The sequence below is a fragment of the Phoenix dactylifera genome, chromosome 15 (assembly GCF_009389715.1).
Source record: "Phoenix dactylifera cultivar Barhee BC4 chromosome 15, palm_55x_up_171113_PBpolish2nd_filt_p, whole genome shotgun sequence".
NCBI classification, from domain to species: domain Eukaryota; kingdom Viridiplantae; phylum Streptophyta; class Magnoliopsida; order Arecales; family Arecaceae; genus Phoenix; species Phoenix dactylifera.
The window spans coordinates 2,442,914-2,464,748 of NC_052406.1; the positions used below are offsets into that span (position 1 = coordinate 2,442,914).

A 21,835-nucleotide genomic window follows, 5' to 3' on the forward strand; every position below is an offset into this window, starting at 1 on the left:
ACCCAAAATTACCCCAAAAATCAAACAGATCAAATTAGGTCAAATCGAATTAGAATTTAGTAAACCCAAACCTAACTCGAAAAATAAAATTGGTCCAATTTTAGATCCGACTTGACCCCATGGATCCTTTAAATTGGATCGGATCGAGTCTAAATGAGTCGGGTTGGGCTAGGTCATAGGTCAACCCGGCCTATTTGTAGCCTTAAGTGTACCATAAGCCTTTCCAAGTAGCTTTAAGCTCCGCTGCTAACCTAGAGAAAGGGGACAAGGACTTGGAGGCTACAAATATAATTTTTTCGACATGATTCTTGATGAACGGAAATAGCCTCTTAAGAACAAGAGGCTTATTCACAAGGATTTGAATAGTCAACACCAAAGTTGGGAACCACTTTTATTTTTAAAAAAATCATAAAAATGAGGCAAGAAAAATATGTTTAATGCTATTTATTAGCCTAGTTGTTGACCGTATAAATCTTTAAAAAATCTCTCAGATTATGCAGCCAAATATTCAAACGATCATCAAAGAATATTCATAAAATTATCAAAGCATATTTCTGTAATCTATTATTGTATATTTTCTATTAAGGGATCACCATAGCATATTCTTGGGATATTTGTAGAATCCTCAATATTATGTAGAATTTCAGAGCATATTCTTAAGATCTATTATTGTATATTTCCATCAATGTATCTATTATCATTGTAAGCAGTTGTACAAAAACACTATAAGAATACATAAACTTTCTCACCAAAATAGGTTGAGAGAGAATTTCCCCACAACTCTAGTTTTTTTCAATATTGGCTTAATTGTTTACCGTATAAATTTTCAAGAAAATTCTAAGATTGTGCAGTCAAATGTTCAAAAGATCATAAAAAATACTTACGAAATTATCAAAGCATATTTCTGAAATCTATTATTATATATTTTTTTTATTCTTGGAATTTATTACTGACATACAAAGCCAATCACGGCCGCTAGTTCCTATTAGATACGCGCTCGATGAATGGAGCCTGAAGAAACTGGCTTATTGGTGGCGTGCACAACGAAGTGGTGCAATAATTTTTGGTATTGGGGATTGGAAGGGAGCTATCAACGACTTTACATAATTATCAATGGATGAGGTGAATCTCCTTTTTTTAATAAAAAATTTATAAAAAAAATATCCCAGCAATCTCTAAATATAATATATAAATAAATAGAATTGCAAGTTGAATGAACAAGTTGAACTAGCTCGAGCTTGGCTCATTTACTAAACTGGGGTGTTGAGATTCATTGTCAAGTCCTAATCCTATTAGGATTCTTATTTAATTGGTCATTAATTTTAATGATTTTAGAATTCTATTTATAGTTTTATCCTACTCAATTATTCTTTCTATAATAGTTATCCTTATTTTTTAATAGTTATCAAGTTTTATCTCTTAGTGAGTGTTGATTTTTGAATTTGAATAGGAATCAAACATCCCACTCATATGATGCTCTATTTAAAGGGATCGTTGGTGTCTCCTTTAGTATAGCGTGAAAAAAGAGAAAGAAGGAGAGAGTGAGTTGCTCTTCTTGGCAAGGAGTAAGAGAGAGCTTTTTTTGTTTGGCTCAATTTTTTAATAAAAATATTTTTTTCTCTTGTAATTAATTTGCTTCCAGCATCTCTTTTTCATTTTTTTATTTGGTGTTTGTTTTAGATCTTGGGTTGGCACAACCGATCTATTCCACATAACGTTCCATTCTATATGGTATTAGAGCCATAGGCTTAGAGATCAGTTATTTATGTGTTCGTAGCTTGGCATGGTTGAAGAGCTTGTAGTAATTCACTGTGCGACGGTGTAAGGAATTATCATGGTTTGAAGCTACTAACATCTCTAACATTGGGATTAAAAAATTGAAAAATACTAATTATGCGTATTGGAAGGCCTACATCAAATCTTATTTGATCATGCAAGAATTATGAGAGATTATTAATGGGACAGATATAGTGAAGCCAGCAAAAACTTTTAAAAATGTAGAAGTGAGAAAAAAGTGGAAGATCAAAGCTAAAAATACTGTGTTTATTCTCATGACTAATAGGAATGAAGAAAATCATCAGTATATTCAAGATATAGAGGAATCAAAAATAGTATGGGATATTCTTGCTGCTCTCTACTCAAAGTCTAATAAGGCTTGGCTTCAATTTTTAGAGAACAAGGTAATCTTACAATTTTCCTATATTTTCTTAAAAAAAAAGAAATTATTTGATGAGCTTGGTATGCTTGATCCAAACTCTCGTTATGATGAAAATAAATGCCGTAGACTAATATCTCATGATTTGAATAATGAGTATAGTGGTTATATGCTTGCTATTTTTGGATGGGCTCAACAACCAATATTACTAGAGCTAGAAAATACACTTATTAATCAAGAAGCATTTAATACTCAGATATATAATTTGACTATATCCCCTCAAAAAGAAAACATCTTATTTTTTTGGAGTAAAAATAAAAATAAAAAGTGAAATAACAATTTTATTTTTTTAAAAAAAAAGGCAAGTTGGAGAATTTGAGAAGGATAAAAATTCTAATCAAAAGAAAAATTACAAATTGAAGGGGAATTGTCATAGGTGTAGAAAGTTTGACTACAAATTTTAAGATTGCATGGTGAAGCTCAAACAATCTAATATTGCATCCTCTATTGTAGAGCATGGGGGAGAGAAGAAAACTAGTAGTTGGGCTCTCACTATTACTATTGTTGATTTTAGTTATCTTGATAGCCAGTATGCTATATTGGTTCATATGAGTTATAAGAGACTTCAAGATTTGAATCGGGGGAAACTTGATCAGTTAGATACTGGTTCAAGTTTTGAAGACTCAGGGCCGACCCAGGTGTCTCGGAGGCGCCCTCCACATGGTCTCAAACCTCCATGGTTGCTTGGAGGAAACAAAGAAAAATCTTCCTTTCCATCTGTGGATGGACGATCAACTGGCGATCTTTCTGAGAAAAAAGTACCACCAGCTGCTATTCTGAATATGCTTTTCTAAGATAAAGCACCATCAAAAAAAGAACACTGAGGCTCGGATATTCCAAAGAAAACAAAGAGAAAGAAAACAAACTAAGATCCGCCAGGAGTTCGGTACCAGCTGGGTTGGAACGAGGTTGTAAGATCTCATTAGTTGTACAAAGAAGGGGTAGAGAGGAAGACTTAGCCCAATTTGTAGGGTCTCCTTATACAAGTCGAGCCGAGAAAGATGTGGGTTGGTTACCCGATCCCTAGGGCCATCGAGCTCAAAGGTGAACTTGGGGGCACAAAATGCTGAGCTCGGATGAGGTTCATGTTTTTTGGGTAAGGATGGACGCCTCATAATCCAAGCCCGACTGGAGCTCAGACTCAGCCTCACCCAAAGGCGACGACTGCCAAGCTCGAGAGAAGTGATCAGCCGACCGACTCTCCTCCAAGGCGTTGGCCTCGACCCCGCTCATAGTGGTAAGGAAAAGATGAAGAAAAAGTCTGGAAAAAAAAAAGATTAAGGACGAGATACAAAAGAAGACAGAAGCAGAGAAGAAGACGAAGGAGAGTGGTTGAGTAGCCGAGCAGAAACCCACCAAAAACTAGGGAACATGGAAAGTGCTAGAGCCGGAGGCGAAGGACTTTGCTGGAGCACCACCCAGGGGCCTAGATGCGTTGGTCACTTAGAAGGGGTCCGCTCTTATATAGGGACGCAGACGGCTTCGCTCAAAGCGTCAGTTCGACTGTCTAAGCGGATTGAGCCATGTGTTAGTTTAGGACACGACAAGACGATCCTCTAGAATTGCTGCAGTAATGACTTCTCGAAGAAAACCTGGCAATGATGATGCTTTGGGACACCCCGGATACGACGATGCTTCGAGAAGAGCGATCGACACATTTAGTGCCCCTGACAAAGGTTTTGCTCTCGATCGAGGTGACGACTCGACTTCTGCCGCCCAAACTAAGATGCAGCTCAACCATGGAAGTAGGAGGCAAGTGATGAAAAAAATATTGGACATCTCAACCTCGAACCAGAGCGACCTTCTTGATCTGGGGCACAAATCAAGGAGAACATCTTCGGCCCTAGCCGAGCGACTTCACCTCGATCGAGGAACCCATCAACACATATCGATAAGGACTGATAATCTTAACAATCGACAGCCTTGGCAGCCCTCAGTCGTGACGACACTGCAGTTTGTGCCCGACCAGCATTGCACGCCGCCCATGCGGCCTGACTCCACCCCGTGACCGTACCATTGATCATTATCTAGCCATCAGTGTATACCACGTTAGCCCATATAACGACAAACAGACTTTCCTATATAAAGAGGCAGCCCCAGGGATCTTAGGTACGCATGCATACCATATTACTCATAGAGAATAAAACTCTGTCAAACTCTCTTCCTTCCATAATGTTGTCACTATATTCTGACTTAGGCATCGAAGGATCTTCCACCGGAAACTCTTTGGCAAGCAAACTTTTTACAGGACACTAGGGAAGGAGACCGACGCTCGACACTCTGACCAGTCTGTTCAACTTGCCTTCAACTGACCTCAAAGTCGTCTGAGCTGCACTCCGACCTCGGTCCAGATTCGGCGGCAACAATAACAATATTGGCAATGACTGCTGTAGCATTTTACAACATCGACAATTTCAATATAGTTGGCATAGACTTTGCAATGAGAAAAAGTTTGAGATTAATTGCAAAGTCCTAATCCTATCAGGATTCTTGTTTAGTTAGTTATTAATTTTAATGACTTTAGGATTATATTTCTACTTTTATTCTACTTAGTTATTCCTTCTAGAATAGTTATTTTATTCTTTATTAGTTATCAAATCTTATTTTTTTAGCAGGTATTGATTTTTTAATTTGAATAGGAATCAAATATATCACCCATATGATGCTCTATTTTAAAGAGATCGTTGTTGTCTTTTTTTTTTTAGTGTGAGGTGAGAAAAGAGAGTACGAGGGAGAGAGTATGAGTTGTTCTTATTGGTGAAAAGCGAGTAAAAATAGTTTTTATGTGATTTGATTTTTTAATTAAATATTTTTTAATTAGTTTTTTCTGATTTTTTTTATTTGGTGTTTATTTTAGATTTTGGACCCGCACGCGATCGATCTACTCCTCCGCGTAACATGCTGTTTCTGCAAAGGGTTCCAGCAGAATTCTGAGCCGAGCACAAACCAGCTCCCCTCCCCTCCCCTCGATCTTTTCGTCCTCCTCGCCGCGGAGTCGGATTCCTCGGCGGTTGCCAGCGCGATTCCGTTCTGTATTTGGGACCTCAGAATTTTTTACCCCACGAAAATTAGATGCGCACTGTCCTTCTCCGGCTATTTTTGGTTGACGGCGATATGTTCACGGCGGCTGCCGACGTGATCTTGGGTCGGATTCACAGCTCTCGATGGTGTGGTCTCGGCTTCTTATTTACGGAGAGAAAGCCTCCGTTTGCTTTCTTTCTAGCCTGCCGTACCGAAGAGAGGCAAAAATAAAATAAAATAATAAAAACAAAGAAGACCGAAGAAGGGTTCTGAAGCCAGTGCCAACGGTCCAATTTTTGTGGGCTCTCGTCGTCAACTTTATTAGAGTTCAAACTCTCGTGGGGGTGCTCTGCTCGTGTTTCAGTGTTAAATTTGAAAGACTGACTCGACCGTTGCTTAACCACCCAACGGTCACAATGCCCATCCATCCTTTTTATAACCACTGCCACGCCCCTTAAGAACTCATTCCTCTCTCTCTCTCTGATTTCTGATGGATAAAGAGCACTCAGCGCTTGGTAAACAAACTCCTCCGTCCATTGGTTCTCCAATGAACGAGAAGCCTGATGGGATCTCACACAAGGTGAATGGCTATAAGAGTATCACCCCTGAAGTCCTTCAAGTCCCCAAGACCTTCAAATTCCCTGACAGGTGAGAGTTTTGTCCTGGATCTCGCAGAAGGTTAATGGCCGTAAGGTTCTCTCATTTATCTCTCTGTTTTGGTGCTTCTACAGTAGAAGATACTTGAGCCCAACAGATCTTATCATCTCCCCTGTTTCCAAGAGGTTGCTTGCTAGGAACCAAAAGGTCACAACTCTCTCAATGCAAGCAGAAAACCCTTTCGTGGTATTAATTCTTTAACTCAATGTTGCTAATATTAGTTTTATGTTAATGATCTCCATGCCGTTCCATGTTAATGGTTATATAATTTGCCATTCTTTCCTAGCAAAAGTACAAAACTATAGTCCTTCTTATAGCATGTGTGGAAGTTGCGAGAATCTAAAATAATATTTCTAAAATGACATCAGGGGGTAGCTTTAGATATGACAAAGTAATTGGTGAACAAGGATGTACAGAGCTGATCCCAAATAGTAGTGCTTATGGCTATTTCTCCTACAAAACAATCAAGTTCTCTCTTTAACCTACTTCCTCTACTCCAGCCTCTCAATTTGCATCTATGACACTTGTTTTGCTGTATGGGTATCTCTGCTATATGTGCCTCTCTGTTTATACTAAATTAAAATGATCATTTTATTTTATTCCTTCTTTGGTTTCTAGCATTGCATTGCATACATTGTTTCAATGCTTTCAGGAATTAGGTCTCTTTGGAACGTAAGTCTCGGCATTCATGGACAGAAGAGTTCATTTGCTCCCCGTCTCAGCGAGGAGGATTGGAAAGAGATGACATCTTTCTCCTACCAAGTCGTGGGATTGTAGAGGGAGATAGAGGGAAACTCTGCCAGCTTATGTAATGGATCCACAGTGTTTTCTAGTGCTTCTTAGAGTGAATGAAATTAGAATTTTTAAATGTATGTTTACTTTGCATATAACCAAGCTGAGCAAAACTGACAATGCATTCGTTCAACATGGATCAACTGGTATCTCTTCGAGTTCTTGATCGGGTAGAAAAAAATTGGATTCTCCCTCGTCCACCATCGACCAGAGTGGAGAGGTCCAGTCTCGCAATCATCCATGGGTTGTCTCATGTATTCAATATATGAATGGCTGTGGTTGCAGGACTAAATCTGGTTCAATTTCAAACAAAAAAATATAATATTAAAATTTATAATATATATATACACACACACATATACATGTATATAAATATATACATATATACATATACGTAGATATATAGAGTATAAATTATATGTGTTGTTGTTTTAAAGAAAAACTTAAGGCAGTCAGAAGATCACATCTCTTCTCTTCTATTTATTTAACAGGGAAGCCATGGATGGATTTTTTTTTTTAAAAAAATTATAAGTGGATTACCCTTTGCAACTGGACTTTTGGAGAATTTTAGGAACACAATGAGCTATTCTTTAGTTGGGCTCTCTGGAAGCATCTGAGATACAATATATCTTTAATCTAAATGTGAGTGTGGATGATGAAGGTAATATGGAGGCAATCACTCATCTAAGATCCAGCAGATATCCACAGATGGATTTGTGATCCATCTGAAAATAAGGGTGTCAAACTACTATAAGTGATATGAGATTGTGTCAATCAATAACACTCCCATGTACAAGTGATATGCCAAACAGCAATGGTTTGAATCGAAAGGCAATTCTTAGACTCCATGAGCATATAAGCCTATTCTAGCAAAAGCCTATTATAGCTCAAAAAATGAGCATAACCCGGAAGCTATAATCCCAATACTGTCCAACCACAGCATCCTGCATGGTGTCAAGCCCATAATGTTTACAAAGAAGTAAACTACTGTGTGAAATATCTCCACTGCCCATCCTGATGAAACTAGCAAAATATCTCTGCTATGCTGTAGAAAAATCTAAAGATCGTAGTATAATTATGAACACGCAATTATGCACCACGTTTCTTCCATGTGATTACAAACATGATAATTTTTTTCTACATGAATCTAGGTATCAATACCATTGCATTACAAACATGAGATTTTTTTTTTCAATCGTCTTGCAAACATGGGATCTTTTTATTATTAATTGTTTTTTATACATTAGGAGGGCGATGAGAAGATCCAACTCAAGTTGAAGGCAGTAACTTGCATTCAGCATCTTTTCTGAGTTATTGTGGCACAATCTGTGTACATGAATGATGGGAGGCAGAGGATTACCATCTGGGCTCAAGCACCATAAGATTTCTCTGCTGAAGTCAATATATCTGTTTGGAAGAGAGATCCAAGATGTCCATCTCTTAATCCAACTATGTTTTCACAGACATGCCTTTTTTGATTAACTCCTCTTTAATGTACAGAAGCTGGTGTTTTCTTGATCATATCATTAGTTCTTGCTATTCATGGTTTCTCAATCATTTTGTTGAAGTGGTGAGGCCTTGGATCAGGATATGTATGGAGATATATTCTTTTCTCGTTGGTTAGTTCTACATAGAAAAATCTTAGATGTTCAAAGGTAGAGAGTTATCAAGCACTGCAAAGAGGATCATAGGTTAAAACAACAACAGTCTCTAGGACCTGTATCAAACAAACAGGATATTTGGCTTGGCTGAGTTTTACATTATAACAAAGAACAGTTCTAGATCCATCATTTGTGATTATTAGAATAGATGGGTCCTGGTTATTACTGTCTTACAATAAAACAGAGCACACATTTATTTGTCATTTTGTTTGCCAAACTGTTCTAGGAAACTTGAAGGGATGCCAGCTATTCCACATAGACTGGTGGTTAGCTGGAGACTAATAATAGTCCAGAAAGGAGCCAGCTGCATTGGGTTTTAGTTCTGTGCATTAACAGAGGAGTCTAGTAATCAGTCTATCAGGGTTTGCTGACATTTTCTAGGTATCAATAAGTTGGTGTGGCAACACTTTCCTTGTTCCTAGACTGAAGGTTGTGGTTCCTAAGTGAATGGGGAGAATACCTTTACCCAATTATAGTTGTAGGGAATATTATAGACTTTTGAGAACTAAAAGTCATCAACCCATTAGTGTAACTATTCAGTATAGATGATAGCAAAAAGACTCAGCTTTGGACCTTTGACATTGTTTACTTTCTAATGATGTGGGTGGTGTTTCATTTCCTTTCTTTTTCTCCAAAAAAAAAAAAAAAAAAGGTACAGCTTCTACATTGGTATCAAACTTTTCCAAGCCTCTTCTCTAAGACCCTTTAAGGAAGTATATTCAGAAAGACACTACGACGAATTAGGTAGTTTCTTATATGGCCAGTCTCTTCGGAGGCACCCTATCGGTTGGAGATGGGGAGCTGCCTAAAGCGCTCCGAAACCTTTTATTTTCCGACTTTATTGGATGTATTCATACCAAATATATATGAATCATCCGTCTTAACAAAAAAAAAAAGAAGAAATCTTCGAGGAAGTCGGCATTGGAGCTATAGTGGTCATCGGTAGGTGGAGATGGTCAAGTATTGTGGTCCCGCTCTTTAAGCAGCCAATGTTGTCATCCATCTATCAATAGACTAAGAAGCTCCAACTAAATCTTACAAGACTGGTTGCACATTGTCACATGTATTGTTATAAGTGATCTCACATGTTGGAAAGATACTTTGCTTACTCTAATGGATACATCACTTCCACCTTAGTATTTCTCATGTATATATCTTAATCTCATACTTAATTATCTACTATCAATATTAATGGATACATGCATAACGCTTTACACATTACTTTGCACATATTGTTTGCCACATACTGGCCATACTGTAGGTTTTGCATTTGCCTTTCTGGAATCTTCCATTCCCAACAACCAACTTGGTTGGTCAAGGTTCTTTTCATCACCTGTCAATTGATGGGCAGAGATGACTATTACTTTATTTTATTACTATATCCAACAAAGAAGATAATTTATTTATTTAGAATACATTAGCTCCTTGATGCCACAACCTTAGCTCTATCTCCATCGTCAAATAGAAGTGGGAATGGGGATTGTAGCTATAAGTGTGGGCCCCGTGAGATATATAAATAGAAGCAATAAGTAATAGATAAGCATATTGCGGGATAACGTGGTGGGCCTCGTGGCTCTTTGCGAGTTTATCTCATAAGATTCCCACTAGTACAACCTCGTTTTGAAATAACAACCAACCTCATAGTCATTATGTAATTGGTACATCTTACAAGCCTTCATTCTATAGTCATATGTAATTTGTTTGTGGTCACTAACAATATCATATTTGAATGTTAATTGTGGGTGGAAAAAATCGAGTATCATTAAGGCATCAATTTACGAATGCTTCGTGGAGTGTTTAATAGTTGTATTTGCACCAATAGGTGATGCATCATTAACATTTTAAATAAAAGACTTGTAATGCCTCCTTAGTCAATATGATTTATTAAATTAATGATTGATCTTCTAAGTTGGCAAAATTTTATCTAAGTAGCGTCTTTGATTTATAAAAGAAAATTCTACTAATTGATGCAATGTTAGATACCAATCTTTGCTCAATGTTAGTGCTGCTTCTTAAATAAAAAATGAAAACAAAAAAATAAAGGTGATTCACGTGGCTAATGCTAGTAGTGCTCTTCGATGCGTGAGCCTACCTTTGCGAGTAATCTTATCCTTTGTATTGGCTTTAGTGGTCCAAAATCCAATGTCCCGGACCCCTAGTCTACGGCTATACACGGGCTTATCAAACTCACGGTTCCGATCCATTCTAAATCATGATGATCAAACGTTGAATCGTTCATGAGACGGTCTGCGGGGACTCTCAGTCACGACCGACGAGGAGCTCGCCGGGCCCCACCGAATCACCGCCACGTGTATTCCGCATGGCCGTCCCTCATCCTCCGCAGGCCCGAACGGGAGGCCGCCGCCCGGTTGACGGATTGATGACAGCGTTGACCGTTTGTGGTCCCCTCCCGGGCCCACCACCCCATTTCCTCCAAAATATTTTAATTTAGACAATAATAAATAACGTAATTTTTGAAACTGGGACTGATGGTGGCCAGATCCCCACGAGCAGCAAAAAAAGAAAGCGGCATTATCGACATATCGCCAAAATGAACCCACTCTCACACCCCCTATTCTAGGGCCACATAGAAGGCATCTAGGTCTAGGGTCGGTGAATGGGTGTCAAATTGTGTTCAATTGATGGAAATGTGTTTACAAATGAAGGGAAAGGGATGGAAAAGTACCAGTAGAAGAGGAAGTGGAGGAGGAGAAGTAGAGAAGGGAAGCAAAGCAGAGAAGAGGAAGAGATGACGCATTTCCCCCCCTCAATCTCTACCCCCGAAATTTCTGATATTTAGTTTTAAGTCCCTCCTTTCGCCTCTCTTTCTTAGGGTTGTCGAGCTCGTGGGCTAGTTCTCCAGCTCCTGTGACCCGAGCTAGTTAGGGTTAGGGTTTTTCTCCTTCGAAATGCGCTGCCCGTCGGCGATGGAACGCCGCCGGGGGATCATCGCTGCAGGTACTCTAGTCTCCGCCCTCCTTTTCCTCGTCGCCGCGGCGGCGGATGACGCGCGCGCCGCCGAGAGGCAGGCTCTTCTCCAGTTCAAGGCTGCCGTCTTCTCCGACCCCGCCGGATTCCTCCGCGGATGGTCCGACGCAGCCCCCGGCTCCGACACTTGCTCCTGGCCCGGCGTCTCCTGCGACGCGGGATCCAGGGTAGTGGGGCTCAATATATCGGCCAAAGGTGGCGCCTTTTTCCCTTCTTGCGGCCGGTCGGGACCGCTGTGGAAGAGTTGCCCGGATCTCGCACGGAGGATGGCCGGAAAGCTGAGCCCCGCACTTGGGAAGTTGGTGGAGTTGAGGGTTCTTTCGCTACCTTTCCATGGCTTTGATGGCGAGATACCCGGTGAGATCTGGGAGCTGGAGAACTTGGAAGTCCTCGATCTCGAGGGGAACTCGCTGTCCGGCTACCTTCCCTCCCGCTTCATGCGCGGCTTGCGTGTGCTCAATCTGGCCTCCAATCTGCTCCAAGGTGAGATTCCACTCTCGCTCTCAAGCTGCACGCATTTAGAAACCCTAGACCTCTCCGGAAACCTGCTCAACGGCACGATCCCTGGGTTTCTTGGTGACTTTCCCAAGCTGAGAGAGCTATCTCTGTCTTTTAACCGGTTCACCGGTGCGATTCCTGATGAGCTCGGAGCTGGTTGCCGGAGTCTGGAGCATCTTGACCTGTCGGCAAATCTTCTAGTTGGTAGCATTCCTGGTGGCTTGGGGAATTGCAGTGAGCTTCGGTCCCTGTTGCTATTTTCCAATTTGTTAGATGACGTTATTCCTTCAGACCTTGGCCGCTTGAAAAAGCTTCAAGTTTTGGACGTTTCAAGGAACAGCTTGAGTGGCTCCGTACCTGTGGAGCTTGGAGGCTGTGTCGAATTATCTATTCTTGTTCTTTCAAATCCATACTATCCGATGACCACTTTTGATAACTCGAGCTATGCTGATATCGATGATTTCAACTATTTTCAAGGTGGAATTTCTGAGAGCATTACAACCCTGTTAAAGCTTAGGATCCTCTGGGCCCCAAGGGCGACGCTGGAAGGTGAGATTCCCGGCAGTTGGGGTACTTGTGAGAGCTTAGAAATGGTTAACTTAGGTGAAAATATCCTCACCGGGCGGATCCCGAAAGTGTTTGGGCAGTGCCAGAATCTTAAAGTTTTTAACTTGAGCTCGAACAAGTTGAGTGGCTGGCTGAGTGAGGAGCTTCCTGTTCCTTGCATGGATATGTTTGATATTAGTGGGAATCAGTTATCTGGCTCCATTCCGAAGTTTATCCCAAAAGCATGCTCTTCATCCCAGTTCCTGCTTGATGATCTGTTCTCTGCATACTTTTTGTACTTTTCATATGGGAGTCAAGCTGGAATCTCCTTGCTTACGAATGAATTCGATGGTGAAATTACAGTTTATCATAATTTTGGCGGGAACAATTTTACCGGTAATCTGGCATCTCTACCACTTCAAGCCGACAAGTTGGGAAAGCCAATGGTTTATGCCTTTCTGGCTGACGATAATAATCTTGTCGGGACGTTAGCAGATGTTCTTTTCAATACATGCAAGGACTTGGATGGATTGATCATTGACTTCAGCAACAACTTCATTTCTGGCGCAATTCCAACAGAAATTGGGTCCATGTGCAAATCTCTTGTAGTGTTTGATGTTGCTGAGAACCAAATTACAGGTGTGATTCCTCAGAGTATTGGGTTATTGAACAGTCTTGTTGGATTGGACTTGAGCAGGAACCATATTCAGGGCAATATGCCAGCGAGTTTGGAGAATTTGAAACATTTGGAGGATCTGTCCTTGGCCAATAACAACCTCAGTGGTTTCATCCCTGCTGGCTTGGGTCAGTTGCATGCTCTCAAGGTGCTGGATCTTTCTTCCAACTCTCTCTCAGGAGAGATTCCTAGTGGTCTTGCCAATTTTAAGAGTCTCACTGTCCTTCTTCTTGATAATAATAAACTTTCTGGAAATATTCCTTCTGGTTTTGCTAACATAACATCGCTCTCGGTGTTTAATGTGTCATTCAATAATTTGTCGGGGCCATTACCTTTAAATGCTAGCACCATTCAATGTGATAGTGTTCTTGGAAACCCTTTGCTCCAGTCTTGTCATGTATCTTCTCTCTCTGTTCCGCCATCTGACAATCAGGGGCATTCTGGGGATTCACAAGCATCTAATGATTCACCACCTGGAAGCCCACCAAGTGATAGTAGCAATAGAGGGTTCAATTCTATTGAGATTGCTTCAATAGCGTCAGCAGCAGCCATTGTTTCAGTCCTTTTAGCGCTGATTGCCCTCTACATATACACCAGAAAATGTGCACCAAGATTTGCAGGTCAGTCTTCGAGAAGAAGAGAAGTCGTGATTTTCACAGAAATCGGGGTTCCTATAACTTATGAGAGTGTTGTGCGAGCCACTGGGAATTTTAATACAAGCAACTGCATTGGAAGTGGAGGTTTTGGAGCCACGTACAAGGCTGAGATTTCACCTGGAGTTGTGGTGGCTATTAAAAGACTCTCAGTAGGGAAGCTCCAAGGTATTCAGCAGTTCCATGCAGAGATCAAAACCCTTGGGAGGTGGCGCCACCCAAATCTTGTTACTTTGATAGGCTATCATGTCAGTGAGGCAGAGATGTTTCTCATATATAATTATTTGCCTGGAGGAAATCTTGAGAGATTTATACAGGAGAGGGCTAAGAGACCTGTTGATTGGAGGATGCTTCATAAAATTGCTTTAGACATTGCATGTGCACTTGCTTACCTGCATGACCATTGCATACCTCGTATCCTACATCGGGATGTTAAGCCAAGCAACATTTTATTGGACAATGATTATAATGGTTATCTCTCGGATTTTGGTTTGGCAAGGCTTCTTGGGAATTCTGAAACCCATGCAACTACTGGTGTTGCTGGGACATTTGGATATGTTGCCCCAGAGTATGCTATGACTTGTCGTGTTTCTGATAAGGCTGACGTATACAGCTATGGTGTAGTGCTGATGGAGTTGATTTCAGATAAGAAAGCCTTGGATCCCTCATTCTCTCCTTATGGAAATGGTTTCAATATTGTTGCATGGGCATGCATGCTGCTTCGCCAGGGCCGGGCTCGTGAGTTTTTCACTGAGGGGCTGTGGGATGTAGCTCCACATGATGATTTGGTAGAAACGTTGCACTTAGCTGTCATGTGTACTGTTGATACACTTTCAACCAGGCCCTCAATGAAGCAAGTTGTACTACGGCTAAAGCAGCTTCAACCCCCAAACTGCTAGCATCAATATCACAAGAATTATTAACCCATTCATCCTTGGAAAGGGTAAAATGAGTTGTAATTTGTATTTTATTTAGTCAATTTTTCTGATCACCCCTTAGACTTGATTCTTAGTTGTAGTCATTGTCTTTATATTATAGAACATCTTCTTTTACCCCATGTCTCTCTCTGGGGTGGCTTACTTACTGATGTATCTGCAAAGGAAAGAAAATGCAGATGTATCTTAACCAGATCAGCTTAAAAATATGTCTTTACATGTATTTATGTAAATTTTATTCCATTTAGACTTGTATTTGTCATTTGAACTTCTGAGTAGTTTTCGAAGATTATGATTGATTCCTTTTGTAGAATTCTGCTTTCTTTTCTTTTTTTTTTTCACAACTGCATGTGAAGGACTTTTATTATGCAATAAAGTTTGCTAGTGATACTTTATTACTTTATTAATCAGGAAATTTGGTAAAATGTCACGTAGAAATCATGTTGCTAGGTTTTGTATTGAGAAGAGTAACTTCTTTAATAAAGAAGTTTGGAGACATGCTCCATCATGCAATTGTCAAGAGAGCAAGAAAAGAAATTAATTAATGTTTGATTTTTTTCCCCTCAAGATTATTCTATAAGAGTTAGAGACCATGCTGTTTGAAGTAAATTATATAAAGACATCTTTTCTATGTTTGGAAGAAATAGAAGGTTCTATCTATTTTGGACTTGCTATACTATTCGAAGAGCTTGTGCTTCCTTTGGATATGCATTTTGTTCCATTTTTCCACATCATGAACAAGTTTTGAATGACATGGGAGGTACTACCTGCCACTCTATGCTGACTTTTTATTTCTCTCTTTTTTCTTTTAAGTTAAGAAATGAAATATGTCCATCAGATGACGACGTTGAAGTTTTGAATGTATGGATGCAGGCAATACAGCTATGAGTTCCTTAAATTTTACTTGTTCCAAAGCAGGTAAATGATATAGAATAAGACTTTAGTCTCGCATGCATACTAAGTAGTTATATGAACATCATATATATTTTCCCCATGTTTTATTTTAATTTGCATGTTTATGTATGCATTACTACATTAAGGATTACTGACCATTTCAGTCAGTCTCTATCTCATTATAATCATTTTGAGATTCCAAAATAGCTTATATAGGATGTATGCGGGCATAATTTTGTCCACAAATAATATGTCTTAGTTAAATACTTAAAAAAATAAATACGTTGTCTGTTATTGGTTATATATGTATGGGAAGTACATGGTCATTATCTTGATTCTTTGTGCTTAACTACAGAAGCAAAAATTGACAAGTAGTCATCAAATGCGCACATTCAGCAGCCTTTTTCTCTTTACAGAAATGGAATCTCATCAAATTGACAATCATACATGGCACACATGACCTATCTCATCTGTTGATGATACCACATCACCTTTTTCTTATATTATGTCGGTCAGCTTCAACAAAGTTAATGTGGTTTTTCATCTGAAACAATGATATCAAGTTTGTTGTAGTATTTATAAGTCAATTTTGTCACAGATTTTTGTTACTAATTCGATAAGGAACTCAACAAGGCTTAATGTTCTCTTTGGCATCATAACACATGAACTGCATTTAATGCGAATGCATTTCTATTTAAGTTGATTCATGTATATGATATGTAACATGTAAATAAGTATACACTGGTATTTTTAACTCTATAGGTTTTCTAGTCAAGAATGTTTACTTGTAGATAACCTGTGGTCTAAAACCTCTATGTTGGAATATGTCCCAATCGGTGGTTTGAACCATATTGTATCATTCCAAAACCAACCCAGAATGTTTTCTTATGGGACCCATCCCAAAATGAGAAATAATAACTATGTAGTTTCCATTTTCTTTGTAGGGACCGACAAACTGGGAATTCTGGCATTTTACTGTCACTGTAATACCATAATCTAAATTCTACTTCCAGTGCAAATTTTATTTAGCAATTTTACGTGTTCCTATGTATTCCATGGAAGCTCTCTGGTTTTAGTCTAATTTCATGGAAGTTAAAAAAAAAAGAACAACGAGAACAACATACGTAAGTTAAAAGAAAAAAAATGAAAAACATAAAAATAGATGTATAGGAAAAGTTGTTAAAGATATTCAGATTAAATGATGCCTATCAAAATAAGCTTTTCTAGTTTGATGATGTTAGTGTTCATGTAAATGGAAAGGAAGAAAGAAGATAGGAAGGGGGAATTTCTTATTGGATGGGGAGTTTAGGGCACTGAACAATCTTTAACATGCGAACTTGTGAGGAGAGAATAGGTTATTATTTTCAAACCATGTTCGCTGCTACATGTAACTCAGAAGCCAGGGGTGAATTTGCTCCCTAACTACCTAAAGTGCTTAAGAATGGTTCAGAAATGGGAGAAAGAGGTCCTTCATTCATTCAGCTTTGTAGGGTCATGTTAGTGGTGTTCTTCATTTTCTCACCAGGGTGGCTGATAGGGGGTTTGCATTCTACTTTACAAATATATTTGGACTGCTGTTATCCCCCAATATCAAGCAGAAGTTTGGGATCCAGATTTCATACTGTTGAATTGGTCATGTGCACGGGATGTGCCAAGTAACATTTGTTTGGTCAATGGAATGGGAAACATCCCAAGATATTCTTTTTTGTTGATTTGTTATCTGCATCACATGCCAAGTGACATTTCACTGTTTGACAGAATCACAAGTGTCCATCCAGTACTGCATTGTCTTCAAGCAGCCACGTATTACACATAGAGTGTGATGTTTTATCATTGGATGGGATCTGACTGTTCACTAAGTATTTTCTTCACTTGTTTGGCTGATGGGCTTCCAGCGCTCACCTTAAAACTTCTGCCTTTCATGGTTGGAATCCAAGTTGTCAATTTGATACTTCATCTTTAATTTGTCATGCACACCACATGTAACAGGTAAGATATCTTTCATTCATTGATGGGATTACAACAATTAATTATATTCTTTCCTCTTGAATCAGTAATGGGCCTTGTAATTGCTGAGTAATGTATAGAAGCTATTAGAGATGGAAGTACAGGATTCAATTTAATGTAGTTTTAGTTTGTTTCCTTGGTTATGTTGGTGGTCATGGAATTGAAAATGGAAAAAGAGAGGAGCAATTTCTATTTGAATGGAAAGATTTGGGCATCAACCGACGTCAAACCTGGAGCACATATGAGAAAAGAAGATAGAAAAGTTTTTGAAACACGTGGTATTTCAGCCCCATATTATGAGTTTAATATGGACCGCCCTAGACTTTCTTGGTTACCCATATCTCATGGTTCAAATAGAATTAATGGACTAAAAGACAACCATACACACACACACACATACATACATACATGTATAGTGGAGTGGATTAATTCTAAAGAATATAACCTAATGGAAAGTATAAGAAAGAAGACCAAAGAATTCATATAAACTAAATAGAAATTAGAAAAATATGGATTATTTGGTTATGCATATTTATACAGCCACTTAAAATGATTATATGGAAAGTGCACTCATAAATATCAATTTGGCAAATCCAAAACAGATAGTTATACTCCTTATATAGAAAGAAATTTTGATTCACGCAAAATGAGATTGAGGTCGATTCCTGCTTGTAAAGTCTAAGTATCTAGATATTTGCCACCATTAGACAATTCATAAACAATGCCTTAAATTAGGTTTTCTTGGTAGTACAAGTCAGAGCTTAGCACACAAGCTTGGTACCCTCATGGAGGTTTTAGGTTCAAATCAAGAATTTAACTACCAGTGATATGGCCTATGCACCGTGCCATGCATGCTGATGCATGGCATGCGGGCATGGGCATAATGGCATTGGCATCCCAAAATTGGTATTAGAATGGTAGTACAATTCATAAACAATGCCTTAAATTAGGTTTTCTTGGTAGTGCAAGTTAGAGCTTAGCACACAAGCTTGGTACCCTCATGGAGGTTTTAGGTTCAAATCAAGAATTTAACTACCAGTGATATGGCCTATGCACCGTGCCATGCATGCTGATGCATGGCATGCGGGCATGGGCATAGTGGCATTGGCATCCTAAAAATGGTATTAGAATGGGGTCTTTTTTGGGTTTCTTTTTAAAATTTTATAGTGTAAATTCTTAGATCAGTTAAAAGGTTTTTTGTACATTGAAATTATATTTTAAAAAGCTATATATTATCATAAATCAAGAATGTTGTTATGAATGCTGCTGAATACTGTGGATACGTCTATTAAGCTATTATAACATCCTAGTAATGCATAGCATTGTTTTAATGACAATTATGGATTGAAATAGGCAGATTAATTCATAAAATTTTGGATGTAAAAGTTTTTGGAGACTAGGATTGAAAAAAATAAGGCATATATGGGTTTTGAAGTGCAGTGTGTCGCTAACATGGTATCAGATAAAAATTTGGAGGCTAAGACATAAGACTTCTCTTACCGGAACTCTTGGTTCTTAAGAATATCTAAATATATAATAGAATTTATGAACTTTTAAGATTCAAGAATTTTCCTACTATTTAAAGGTTGCTATATTGACACCACCAAAAAATCTGCCTTCGTAGATTTAAACCAACACAATTCAAAAATGGAAATTCCAAAATTCTGGAGTTTGTTCTTGAGTTGGAAATTTGACCTTCTTATTTTGATGGAATCTGAATATAAACTACTTGTATTGAAATCAAATCTGTTCCTTATTTGCATTCCACATCTTAAGCAGTTTCATTTTTTATTGGAAAACCTAAGTGAAAATTGACATAAATAATATTCATGTAAATGAGGTTTATTTGCTTTCTGAGTCATAGTCTTATCTGAACTTACACTTACCTCCATCTCTTTAAATGATGGGAGAAAAGGCCCAACCGCCTTTTAGTCTCGTTTTTTAGCAAAACCAAGCCATATTGAATTCTGCTGAATTGACGTGGCTCGGTATATGTTGATACCTTGAAATACTGAGCGGTTACTTGATACTTGCACTGACTCTATGCCCAATGCTGGCACTAGCCCAGCACAGACTGGCTATTGATGTCTATCCTGATTCAAGTTTGTGGTTTCTAGAATACCATGCAAATTTATGGAAGTGAAACTTGCAAGATGGCCAGAGATGAGCTAGCAATGGGTAAGTTCGAACATAAGGTTGAGGAGTCATCATTCTTACGAGCAGTTCACCTGGTTGCCTGAATTATTGCCTGGAATGTAGACAGGCCTCAAAATGCCTAGATGAGCATCACTTGGACCATCTATATAAGTACATACAAGAATTACCTTTATCTGTATGTATGCACTGATTGTGTATCTACGCATAGTTATGTATGCACATATTAGACATATACATGCGTGAATATTTGTGTATACATTTAATTTCATGATTATGGAAACCTGTGTATACAAACATATAAATACATACTATGTGTATAATACATACATGCATATGCTTGCCTATGTAGTATAAATATTTTCTTGTAAATTATTTTTAAAAATGACGTATTTGTGCTATAGGGAAGTGAGATACATCTGACAACTAAGATTGTGTTATAAACAAGTGAGCACAAAAGTTGACGTATTTAAAACCCTAAAGCCAAGCTTTAGCATCCAGCAAGATTGACAACCGAGGAGTTTAGCAATCTTTAAGAGAACTTATATGCCAACTTATCAGCCTAGTATATGTTATGCGATAGAATGCTTACTTGTAGTAATGAAAAATAATTGAATGACTGTACTGTCTGTCATCAGGGCAATTGCCTAGTCAACCTCCTTGGCAATCCATCACCTGGAAATGCCTGGGCAGTTTAACAACTATGTTGAAAAGATGGCTGAGCTTGAAATGAATAACTTGTGGCCTGAAAATAATTATATGTGTTTATTGCATGAACATAGAAGGTTGGTTATTGGATACGAATCTCTTGGATTATGGAACAGTCCAGATGGGCTGTTGGCAATCCACACAAACTTTAAGACCTCTTGGGTTGAATTGGTGGATTTGAGTCTTCTGTTCTAGTCTATACACATATTTTGCAGCTTACATGCTGAAAAATGAGCACAGCATGATGTATTATGCACTGTTTATTCATTTCCATAATCTATATGCATCTCCTTTCTGCATCTAATGCACGAGGCTCCCACCACTGCAGTGTCTAGGGCGTGTTGGATTTACGCAGCCTGAACCCTCCTATGTGAAGAGGCTGTTTCCGTGTTTCGAATACACGACACGTAGGTCATGATAAAGCAATCTTACCGTTGCGCCAAAGCCCTCCCTCTACCAAGCTCATTCTTCTATTGTTTGACATACAAGCATCTTCATCACTTAAACAATAAAGTTTGGAAATGACATGAAAACTAGAGAGAGAAGTACCCCTGCATGGTGTAAGTGATTTTAGCATTTAGAAGCTGTTTTATAGCTCCAAAATAAAGCTTTACAATTTGAACTTATCTGCTAAATTTCAGAAAGTTTTTTAAACAGAATTGACTTCGATTTTATGGAGGTTTTGACATCAAATGGAGAAGATAAAGTCTTATGTTCCACTTGTACAGATGGTAACCATCCCTTTGGGATTTCTACCATGATTGTCCATATAGACAACTAATTCCTTGACAACACGGTGCAGTAGTTCTGATTGCCATTTCTTCCTCTGGAGTATTAACATTTTGTCCATGAGATGATATTGAATTCCATGAATTCCACAACTTTGTATATCCTATGAATGGACAGGATTCATCCACATTATTTCAGCACCTAATTTCTTGATCCTTTTCCAGATACTAAGATTCTCAATTTCTCTATTTTCAAAACCTCCAGATTTGATACTTTGAGTTGCGCCGTTCCAGAAAAATGATGCTGCTATATTTGTAAATCAATATTCCCAAGCTCTTATCATAAGCATGTGCAGGCAAGATGCAAGATGGTTCATGGCAGCTTGTATCACCACCAAACAGCGACATGGGATGCATCCAAAAAAGTTTGGTCTGCCTGGACTTGGTAAATTCAGCAAATATCACTATTATTTGTTCCAGCTGGTACCATTAAGCCTGTGAATAATACTGGAGATATTGATTCATCGCCAATCAGCAATTATGTTCTGCAAGAGAGGACGTTCAATTGATCTCTAGGATGTAGTAGAGCAGCCTGCCTATTGAATAAAGCATTGGAGACTCTGATTGGCAATGAGAAGCAGCTGGTCTTCTGAATTGATGCTTAAGGGCCTGATTGATCAAGATAGAGAGCCATTTAAAGAC

The 21,835-nt window shown here is 38.7% G+C and overlaps 2 protein-coding genes across 5 annotated transcripts; both read left to right on the forward strand.

The window, feature by feature from the left end:
- Nucleotides 1–5,666: 5,666 nt before the first annotated feature.
- LOC103708260 lies at nt 5,667–8,182 on the forward strand. Of its 4 annotated transcripts, none has more exons than XM_039134092.1 (3): nt 5,667–5,884; nt 5,971–6,079; nt 7,933–8,182. In XM_039134092.1, the coding sequence occupies exons 1-3, from the start codon at nt 5,727–5,729 to the stop codon at nt 7,993–7,995; spliced, it is 330 nt and encodes a 109-aa protein (XP_038990020.1). In that variant the 5' UTR covers nt 5,667–5,726; the 3' UTR covers nt 7,996–8,182. The 4 variants fall into 4 exon arrangements, with proteins under 4 accessions (XP_038990020.1, XP_038990021.1, XP_008791318.1 ...); XM_039134093.1 differs by lacking the exon at nt 7,933–8,182 and adding an exon at nt 6,546–6,825 and having other exon boundaries at nt 5,684–5,884; XM_008793096.3 differs by having other exon boundaries at nt 5,690–5,884; nt 5,968–6,079.
- A 2,854-nt stretch (nt 8,183–11,036) lies between these two features.
- Nucleotides 11,037–14,955, forward strand: LOC103708261 (LRR receptor-like serine/threonine-protein kinase RPK2). The gene has a single exon (XM_008793101.4). The coding sequence runs from the start codon at nt 11,256–11,258 to the stop codon at nt 14,604–14,606; it is 3,351 nt and encodes a 1,116-aa protein (XP_008791323.2). The 5' UTR covers nt 11,037–11,255; the 3' UTR covers nt 14,607–14,955.
- The last annotated feature ends 6,880 nt before the right edge of the window (nt 14,956–21,835 follow it).

Excerpts from the sequence above, each read along its gene's own strand:
- LOC103708260 (XM_008793096.3), top strand. The coding sequence starts at position 5,727 with ATGGATAAAGAGCACTCAGCGCTTGGTAAACAAACTCCTCCGTCCATT. Across the intron at positions 5,885-5,967 it reads ACCTTCAAATTCCCTGACAG|TAGAAGATACTTGAGCCCAA; the intron begins GTGAGAGTTTTG and ends GTGCTTCTACAG. Across the intron at positions 6,080-7,932 it reads AAGCAGAAAACCCTTTCGTG|GAGGGCGATGAGAAGATCCA; the intron begins GTATTAATTCTT and ends TTTATACATTAG.
- LOC103708261 (XM_008793101.4), top strand. The coding sequence starts at position 11,256 with ATGCGCTGCCCGTCGGCGATGGAACGCCGCCGGGGGATCATCGCTGCA.